Here is an 11,128-nt window from a genome sequence, read left to right on the forward strand (position 1 = left end):
AACTCATGTAGCATGCATTTTTACACATGTATTTGAGACAATTATGAGAACTAAGTCCCTTGGTATGTCATTACAATGCATTTTACTATCGTGTAAGATAAACAGACATGTTAGAAAGGTCCAGAGTTTTGTCTTAGATGATGAGTACACAGGGAGCACTCTTCCCCCTTCCCTAATATTTCCCATTACCTCATTAGTATTTGCTTAGATAAAGTATGCAGAGCATCCCTGTGCAACATCTGTTTGTAGAACACGGTTTTCACTGAATCACAATCAGTCACTGAGGGCTGCAATACAGAAAATTATGAGAAGATAGCTTCGAAAGCTCTCATTTTTTTTGTTTTCTAACAATGAATACTCGTTTACACCATAGAAATGATAGAAATGAAAGAGACATTAAAAGTGAGTCACACTATGAACTCCCAGGTGTGCAAGTCACTAGCTCCGAGAAGGAGAACATCATTTTCATGTTGGATAGTTAAATAAGTGCTTACATGATCAATAAGACAACATTACCTTAAATAATAGCATGAATTCCCAATATTATACACAAAATCAATAAAACACACAAAGAACAGGAATGGAAATTTCCACCGCAACATTTCCTGCTGATTTGAAAAATAATATTTAGTGGGCTGGGTTTTTGTTGTTGTTGTTTTACTAATTATGATCTTAGTCATAGTTTATTCTACAGTAAATCTGCTGGTGTGAGATTAAACCTGCTATTGAATGGAGTTATGCATCTACGGCGAGGCACTCATCACTGCTGGAGAGTGAACATTGCTGTTATCTCATTTAGAATTTTGCCAGCAAAGCAGACCATTTGTTTAAAAGGCAATTAAGCTGGTGTCTTGAAGAGAAATTAGCAAGGAGAAGTTCCTTTTGGAGGCATAAGAGGTCTGTTCGCAGACACATTAATTCTGCGATTTGGGACGTCAGTGCAATTTGGGACTGGAAGACATAAGCACAAAAGGGGAGCACTGCGTAAGGAAAGGAAACAGGTCTGTTCTTAAACAAGAGGAATCCTGTCTACCTGCATACAGAGCAGACATTCAGCACAGCCACTGGTTTTCTAGGAACCAAGGCAAGAATTTAGGATGTGAATTTAAGGAAGATAACTGTGGAGCTGAATCCAAAGGTCCATCATTTTTCATGTAACTGTACCTACCAAAAAACCTGATTTTAGAAGAAAATATATAGTAATTTCAATTCTGGGTAATTGTTTTAAAAACACTTTAGTACTGAAATAGTTTTAATTTCATGATGCAATAATTACTATGAAAACAATGGGTGACTATTTCACATAACATCAGTTACATGATGCATGAAAGATTTTTTTTCCTTTCTAATAATTGTATTTCTGGATCTCATTTGGGAATGCTCCTTCTAATTCTACACACACAATACTTATGATTATATCCCAAACATAACATTTACAAAAACAAAGACTGTATTTTGCATCACAATGTGAAACATATCCTCAGGTAGAAATAGCAATAAACTGCACTACATAATTGCAAAGAGAAGCAGAGGTCGCAGAAAATGACGTATGTACTAGCAGTAAGAAACAATTGAAATTACGGTATTGGTTCATAGAAACAACAGATTTCTTTTTGATGTCCTTAGTACCATGTGTACATCCTCACTTTTGACTTTTCCTGAAGTGATTGTCCTTATGCAAATTGGTGTGCTGCAAAAATTAAACATGTCCTATTTCTCCTTCCTTGATATTTGATCTGCTCTCAAAGGCAGTAAAAGGAAGAGTTCATTGGAAGGCTTCTGTCTTGCATTCACAGACAAAACCTAATCCTAACACTGCAGAGCTTTGAGTTGACTCAGATGTGTGTAGCTTGAAATTTAACTCTTCAGAGTCTGAATAATTATTTTATGTCACTTTTACTTCAAATCTTCGGAAGATAGACACTTTCATAGCTTGTAATGTTTACAATATAACTAGTTCAATTTCATACTTTCTATTGAATCCATTTTATCATGATCAACTTTAGTTTTTCATATGAATTGGGACATGTAGGAAGGAGCATTTGCAAGGGACTGGGTAGAAGTGCTTTAGGTAAATTTAATAAAATCTTATTCAAGAGGCCAATTTCTAATTATCTCATCAATATCTTATTCAGATTATCAACTCACCAGTCTAAGCACCTTAAAAGCAGGAACACGCTGTATTCATCTTTGTCAGCTTCATTCCAGCCTGGACTCCTAGATTGTGTTCAACATGAAGAAAGATGTTTCTGAAATACAAGAGACTAGGCTCCCCTCCACTCTCTACTCACTTCCAGTTCTAATTAGTGATGACCTCAGAGCATCCCTAGACTCGTGTATCTCTGTTCCCCCAAATTTCCTTGTTTCCTTTCCACACCACTCCTGGAGTTACTGGTTCGGGGTTATGACCCAACCTCTCCATGCCCAGTTTTTCAATGGCATACGAAGGGAAAGGGCATACTGTCCCTTTGCCCTTTGTATGTTTCTTAGTATGTTCACTATCATAGAAACCTGGAAGAAGGCTGTTCCATGTTGTTTGTTCCTCGATGCTCAGTCCTGAAATAATCACACAAAACTATAATATTTGCAATACTGCATGGCCAACAGCTTATGCATATTTCTGGCTAACTCATATCTTAAATTAACGCATCTCCATTAATCTGTATATTGCCATGATTCTGTGGCTTACCAGGTGACATTCCCGCATCAGTCTCCAACTGGGCTACTTGGCTTTTCACTGACTCCACCTTCTTTGTGCCAGCATTCATTTGAGATTTCCTCATCTAGCTCTGTTCTGGCTTGCTCTACTATAGGCTCAAAGCAATTTTTCTATTAACCAATGGTATTCACAGCATACAGAGCACACCTCCCCCTTTCTGTTTAAATAAAAAGGAAGATTTGTAACTTTAACATTGTATAATTATATATAACAAGACAAGTATCAAGTAAGAATTACAGTGACATTATTTCCATCTACTTTTTCCTCTATCATAACTAAGGAAAACTACAACTATAAATACGTATTTTTGAACTCCAGCAAAAACTACAGAAAAATTTAATATTACTGAAGTAAACATGAAGTGTATTGAAAGCCACCTCCAAAATTCTAGAATTGACAGACACATTTCACTGCCTATACAATCACCCAAAGTTCTTCTGTACCATTGGGGCATCCAATCTTCACCCAAATGCCCATAGTTTCTAGCAGGTTTTTCAATAAAGCAGGAAATTTAAAGACCTTTTCTGCCTTGTAATGGCAAATTCCATCAGTTGCTTTCTTCTGTGCGTGGCAGAATGTCTTGCAGACTCTTTCATGAAGCAGGAACACCAAAAGACTGTCTCTCTTTTTCTGGCAACTTCAGCAATCATTTTTGTGGGTCTTGTATTTCTAGAAAATAATAGATAGTTATAATTATACTTTTTCTTAGTTATAATGAAAGATAAAGTAGATATAAATGTTGTAACTGTAATTCTTACTTGACACCTGTTTTGTTATATGTAATTTTACTATGTTAAAGTTAAAACCTTCCTTTTAATTTGAACAGAAAAGAGAAAATGGCATGATAGGTCCTTAAGTACATGTGTTGCTTTTATAAATTAATGAATAAAAGAAACTGCTTAGGACTGTTGATAGGGCAGAGTAGAACAAGATGGGAGAAACTAAACTGAATGCCGGGAGAAAGAAGATGGAGTCAGGAGAATGCATTTAGCTCCCCAAAAAAGACAGAAGCCAGAACTTTACCCAGTAAACCACAGACTCATGGCCATACACAGATTACTAGAAATGGTTAAATTAAAATGTAGGAGATAGTCAATAAGAAGATAGAACTAATGGGCCAAGCAGTGATTTAATTAATAAAATTTTTGTATGGTTATTTCAAGAATCTGGGAGGCAGGGAAAAAAACAAGTGCCAAAGCAGATTTCTTACTACAGAAGGCTTTTTTGGCCTTAATCCAAACTACCTTTGGTCATAAATATTCTACCATATTGGAAATACATTTGTTTTTAAATAACTTTATGTATTCTTGAGTTTCTTTTTTTTCTCATTTTTATTTAAAAGCAGCAATGGAACTAGGACTGGAGAGCTGAGCTGGTGGTTAAGGACACTTGTTGCTCTTCCAGAGCACCTTGGTTCAGCTCTAAGCTACCAGGTGGTGTTTCATAATTGTAACTACATTCTAGAGAATTTAGTGAATTCCTCCTACTTTCATAGGAACTGTATACATATGATGCACAAATATATGTGCAGTTAAAACAGACATACATGTAAAATAAAGACAAACAAAGACCATCTTTAAATTAAAAGATAGTTGTTAATTTGTCCTATTTTTTCTTCCGCATTGCCCACCCTCTTCCTTATTATCCTCCCATTTCACTTCCCTCTCTCCAGCCTCTCTTCCTTTCTCTCTTTTCCTCTCCGTCTCTTGACCCTCCCTTATTACCTGTCTCTCTTTCCCTCTGTACTTTAATCATTGAGTCTCAGATATTCATGATATTTGCATATTAAAAATGTTATTTCAGACATATATCTTCAAAGTTTAAATATTTACTTTAGTTTTATTTTTATTGCTTAAATCATTTGCTTTGAAAAGTTCAAAGTATTCAATTAACACATGGATCAATCTGCATATCTTCCCATTTAGATTTCCAATACCATAAAGATGTAAAAAAAAAACATTAACAAACATTATATTCTATTTCCTTGTAGTGAGAATTTTTATATTTAACTTTCATTTTACTTTGGAGCTAATATTCATGAATGTCTTGAAAACAAAATCTGAATGTGCTTTCATCTAACTAACCTAACAATAGCTACAATTCTTTTCTCTTCATTAAGTCATCTCTTTCATTACTCCCAGGTGTGTTACAACTCTTTTGCAGCCCACAATTTGTTACTTAAGACACCTAGGATCCAGCTATTGGATGGTGTAGAGATTATGACACTTAGAATACATACGACATACACTCTATACATAGACTTCTGTGGAATTTGCTATAGGATATTAACGTGCCATAAATACTTTTTACATGGTTTTATTAACATAAAGTCAGATTTATATACAATGAAATGAGAATGGGCTATCCAATGGAACAAAGTATCATTAAGAATGTAGGTGAGTGAACCACTGGAAAAAGCGATGTAAAAAAAAATATCTCCAAAGACATGTTTTCAGGCTGTATGCTTGTTTTCAGCTGAATGCTTATTTACAATTACCAGATATACCAAAAAGGAGGGAGAACTCTTTATGAAAGAAGACCTATGTCTGAATGATAGTGAGATAAAGGTAGAAGATTCCAGAGAAAGAGGAAGAAAAGTAGAAAACCTGCTTTGAGAAAGACATACAAATGAAAGACATGTGATGTGCTACTAGTAGCTGGGGAAATCCATATAGAATGCTGTTAACCACCAACAGAACGTTAAAAATGAGACAAATGGCAAGTGTGTTTGGAGATTGAGGGGGGGGTTAATAATCTGCAAATCTCATCCCCTGCTGCAGAATAGAGATTAGTGCAGTCAATTGGTAGCTGAATGAAGATATCTACTGAATTATCCAGTACAAAACTTCTCCTAGGACTCAGAAATTAGACTCCTTGGCAAATGCTCAAAGGTCCTGCATTTTCTTTATCACCAAATGTTAAATGCTAGAGCAATCAAAGATTTTTATACTATCCTCACTTAAAAAGCAGCCCAGAAGTCTATCAGCTTCCTAGTAACTCAACACAATGTAATCAAGGGAAAAACTAGTACATAGTGACATTTCCGTATGTTAGTGTATATTAAAACCACGTGGCTATAGAACAGCAGGATCTTCTATGGCTTGCACTGCAGCAATAAAAAAAGAAGAAAATTTATCTACATGGCATGGAAGCCATCAAAAATGTTGAGTCCTGTAGGCATAATGTAGATTTCATATTTTTATGTTTAGAGTGACTGACACATGACACCTACATAGAAATGCATTGGTACCGAGGGTCTGACAAAGGGAGGAAAGAAACCCAGCAAAGCCTAAGGAGACTTTCCCAAATTCTCTAAAGCATCCTTCCTCTAGGTATGAAACAAGACCTCTATGGAAAAAGGATACCATGGCCTTCTATCAGAAAAAATGGGTCAAGAAATTCTGTCATGGCAAACTCATACATAAACACATAGAGAAAATGGACTTATATTCCTACTTATATAATCCACCATGGAGAAGCAAAAATTCTGGTCACTCATGAACTCCTAGTAAGAAGATAAATGGTCAAAGATAGATCTCCAGGTCCGGCAAATGGCCTTCAGCTTAAAATATATGTGTTTCAAAGTCACAACCTATAGGGATGCTAAGGTTCAACAAGCTAAATGCTGTGCACAGGTTTTGCTTCTCCATGACAAATGCCAGGAGTCTCTATTTCTAGCAATTTTTTTTCTAACACTGATGCTGATGGTCTGGAGACGTTATAATACTCTTAGGACACCTACAATGAGAACAGAATTCAAAGGCTCCCAATAAAAAAATGGGTAACTATATTAGTTTGCTTTCTCTTGATAAGTTATGACAAAGAGCAACTTGGAGAGTGAAAGAAATTAATTGTCTTATGTATTAAAATCAATCCATCACTAAGGATATCAGGGCAGGAAGCTACAGATATGAACACTAAGGCAGTGAACATAAAGAGATGCTGCATACCTGTTTTATTGCTCCTGTCAGTTTGTTCAGTTTTCTTTAATATAAGCTTCCAGATCACCTGCCCAAGAATAGCAACAACAACGGTGAGTTGTGCCCTTCTCAACGAATCACCAATCAAGACATTGCCCCACAGACAAGTAAATAAGTCAATCGGATTAAGGCACTGTCTGAATTGAGGTATCCTTATTCTCAGGAGACCATGACATATTCCAAGTTGACAATAAATTGAGCAACACATTGACTATTAGCAAGTCAGGGCTGAAAAGAAGAGAGACACTGATGTGAAAGGAAAAGGAAAACAAAAAGCAATTTTTGGTACTACAATTCACAGTGATGGTTTGCACAGGAAGAGTAACAGCGTAGAAGGCTAAATGACTCCACCACAACTTATGATCCTCATGTCTTTCTTACACATAAACAATATATAATACATATTTATGTACATGTTATATATACACATGGATAACATTTACATAGGAGCTAAACAATTCAAGCTAGAAAAATTTTAACATGGAGAGGGGAAGTGGGCATCTAATTTCACTGCTAGTTAAGAACCTAGTGACAATTGATAGCTGCAGGGAAAAATAAAATCAATGTTCTTTAAGAGTGTAGCCCCTTGTCTGTTTCCCAATAAATACAAGAGTTTATGGGCAGCACAAATTGGACTTCACAGGTTAAAAAAAAGAAAAAGAAGACATGGTTGGATGGGAAGCAAAGAAGGATATTGAAGGTGTGGAGTAGGGTTAAGTATAGTCAACATATTTTAAAAATGAAAAAAGAAGAAATAAAACTTAAATTAAAGGGCAGTGATGATTCAAGCCAGGTAATCTCAGCACCTGGGAGGAAGAGGCATATGGATAACTGATGTTGACTAGAAAGATCTGAACTATGCAGGAAGTTCTAGGATACAGGGTAAAAACCCTGTATTAAAACACCCTCCAATATAAAAAATAAACATAAAAAAGATATTTAATTGAAACAGAAGCTGGCTAACTGTTAAACACAGGATTAGTGAGGTGGTTCAGCAGATAAAGTACCTAAACCCTAGTCGCATGTCATTAGTTAAGAGATAGCCACAAGTTATCCCCTGACAACCACACATGGATTTTAACATGTAAACACCATTCCTGTGTAACACACACACACACACACACACAGAGAGAGAGAGAGAGAGAGAGGGAGAGAGAGAGAGAGAGAGAGAGAGAGAGAGAGATTAAATAAATAAAAACACTCATCCAATATCTCCCAGGTTAAATCAAATGACTATAAAATTGAAGAACTCTACAACAGTGTACATATTTATGTAATTAATAGTCAGAATTTAACCTTCAGCCTAGGATTCCAACTACTGAAACTGAACGCAGAACAGCACTGATTCTTTCTGCTGCAGCTCTGATGACATAAAATCCTATCCATCTGCATGCACAGATCCAAGTACAAGGTGGGCTAGGGTCTGCATCCTTAATACATGTAACTTCCCGACTTTCCAAGCTGATGCGCTGTTAAGATATGCCAGGTGGACTTCAGGATAAGGAGAAAAGAAAAATTGAAAACAGTCAGGAATAAGCAGGGGAGGAGATGAATTATTCAAAGAACAAAGAAAAAGAAAAAAGCTTCTTACTTGGGCAGGAAACAGCAAGGTCCTTCTCCATCAATGTTAGTGCCCACAAGACTTACCTTGATGACTTTTTCCAGGAGTGGAAACCCCTTGGTAATGTTCCAAACTAGGTTCTGAATCTGGTGTTTAAAAGCAGTTTCTGGTCCTTTATGCTCAGCAGCTGCTATTGTTTGCCTGGCAATGTCATTCTGTTTCAAAGACAGGCTAAATACATCAAAGTACAGTCTTAAAAAGGTTAATGTTGCTTTTATAAGATGAGAGGAAGCCCTTCCATGAAGACCCTAGATTGTCTGTCCCACTCCTTCTGCTTTCAGGGATTTCACCTGGCCTGAAGGTCAAATGCCTCTAGCTCCTGGGACTCAGCCGCAGCATCCTCTCTATTACTTTCATGTATTTCTTCAAAGATGGCCTCATTTGGCCAAGTAGTTAGCACCTGTGAAAGGAAAGACTTACCTGCATGTGTGAAAGTTTTATAACCAAGGGTTTGATCCAGAGAGTGGTGGCTCACGCCCTTGGGGAGTAGAAGAGGGGGATTTGTACTCCAAGGCCAGCTTCTACTAAATAGCAAACCTCAAGGCCAGGCAAACCTACATAAGACCCTGTCTCAAAACAAAGCAAACAAACATTAAATGAGAAAAACAAACACGAGAAAAAAGAAATTAAAAAAAAATGGGGCAAAAACCTTAAAGTATCAAATAGAGGGGGGAAATTCCTGAATGTGTCTACATTCCACATTGCTCATTTTCCTGCAGATTATGTTGGGATTTGAGATGAAGTTATTATATTTACATGTGATATTCTTTCTTAAGATGACCAAAATACTTTCAGTTGCTGAAAGGAAAATAAATAAAAGGGAAGCATAAAATAAATGACAATTGCAACTGTCACTTATTTTCTGCTGAGCCTCAGAAATCTACTATCAAGACTCGCCAAAACAAGATATGAATATGAGTAAATTTTCTTTGAATGCACAGCTGGAAGATTGGTCGCTTCCCCTCTGCACTTTTACAGAGGCACAAGATAAGCAATATAAGATAGGAAGGACTGATTTCAGCTTTCAAAAGGCACCAACCCATTCCTATGAACCTGGGGTGAAGAAAAACACCCTGGTGCAGGGGCACAGGGTGAAGGAACCTGCTCACCCCACGATGGCCAGGAAGCAAACACAAAGGGAGTCTAGATAAAAAGTCCTGATTTCATAAAAGCTGATTCATCCGTGAGCACATTTTAGGTTTCTCCAGTGTTACCATGACCATCTCAAGATTCAATTACCTACTTTTATTTAATTTTTAAGAAAGAAAACTTAGATTGTCAACTTTCATTGAATCAATGTGGACTTCACATCAAGCATTGTTATTCCCCTCTTCTCCCAGTCCCCTTGAATCCACCCTCTGCCCTTGCAACCTCCCCTAATAAAATAAAATAAATTTTAAAGACAAAACAAACAAAATAAAGAAACAAAAACAAACCAAAACTAACAGGATAGAGGCAGAAACAAAGAGAGACCGAGAGAGAGAAAGAAGAATCTGACTATGTAAGTTGTAGGGAGGCCCACTAACACACACATTTCACCCCTTAGTGCTTTCTTATTTACTTTCAAGTGTTCATTTCAACTCATAAATCTTTGTCCTGGTTGGAGGCTTCTGCCTTTTGTTACACCACCAATAATGGGCTCTAACTGGGGTCCCTCTTCGATATGCTGTTGTTGTCCTGTGTCCCTGAGTTTCTACAGGTTTTGATCTGTAGGTCCATCCCCTTCACATACTTCAACACTTCACAGATAATGTGACTGTTGGGATGGGCCAACTCATACTCCTGGTTCTGGGCCTGAGTTAGATTGTTCAGTTTGCCAGACTTTCTTCATTTTCACTACAATGCTGAGCTCTCCACCACTGTCTCTGTTAGCTCACCAAGCATAGCTGTCAGCAAGGCAGTCAGACCCCAGTAACCCATGCTCATACAACCAGCTCTTTGAATGCACATTACATACATTATGTTTTTCCCTGGAGAGATGAGGGTCCTCTTTCCTGATTGTTGTGGTGGGGAGGAAGCAAATGAGGCCAGAGCTCCTACTCTCAAAACCACAGGGCTGGCTAACTGAAGCCCATGATAGAAAGTCTAGTTCTAGTAGGCTACCCAGGTAGGGTACAGGGCCTGCTTCCCTGTGTGTGGTGAAGGGCAAGGCTAATTCTTTGATTCTACTCAGCCCTCTAACCTGCTGCAGGGGGTAATGGGTGAGGGAAAAGATCTTTCTCTCACCCATGCCACCACATGACACACAAGAGGAGACAGGGTAAGTCAATTGTCTATTACTACCACTTGCCAGGCACCAAACTACAACACGTGAACATTTAGTTTTATTTTATGTCGAAACCATGACAGAAATAGAGTATTAAGAAACATACAGTAATGTTTCACTGGATACTGTATGTACAGATATTTAGAGGAAAATTAATGCTTGAAAGGCATTAATAAAGTCTCTGACTTTATTAAGTGTTCTGTAAAACACATGTACACAAATAAAATAAACATAGTAGAGTGTGAGGTGTGTAAAATACTCTTTCTACAACTATACTATACTTAAAAAGAGTAGGTGTTTAAACTTGAACATTCTGCAATGCCAGTTTGCAGTGCTTCATTTTTTCCTTTCATTGTAAATAGATTTTTAACCCTCACATAATGTATCCTGATTAGTTTGCCTTCCTTTACACTTGCCACTTCCTCCCTAAATCTCCTGCAATCTAAATGTAGTCCTATTCTGTTTCTCATTAGGAAAGAAAAGGCTTCTAAGGGATAATAACGAAAATAAATAATAGTATAACTAAATACACTACCGTAAGA

The 11,128-nt window shown here is 37.1% G+C and overlaps 1 protein-coding gene across 1 annotated transcript in view; it reads right to left on the reverse strand.

Moving 5' to 3' along the window:
• LOC130864785 (uncharacterized) overlaps positions 1-10,550 on the reverse strand; it is a 28,864-nt gene extending 18,314 nt beyond the window's left edge. The window contains exons 1-3 of the mRNA XM_057755536.1: positions 10,503-10,550; positions 8,611-8,720; positions 8,347-8,491 (exon numbers count right to left, since the gene is read on the reverse strand). Of these exons, the coding sequence (XP_057611519.1) occupies positions 8,347-8,491; positions 8,611-8,720; positions 10,503-10,550 (303 nt within the window). The remainder of the gene's footprint in view (positions 1-8,346; positions 8,492-8,610; positions 8,721-10,502) is intronic.
• Between the last annotated feature and the right edge of the window lie 578 nt (positions 10,551-11,128).

This window comes from Chionomys nivalis, chromosome 22 (genome assembly GCF_950005125.1).
Source record: "Chionomys nivalis chromosome 22, mChiNiv1.1, whole genome shotgun sequence".
NCBI classification, from domain to species: domain Eukaryota; kingdom Metazoa; phylum Chordata; class Mammalia; order Rodentia; family Cricetidae; genus Chionomys; species Chionomys nivalis.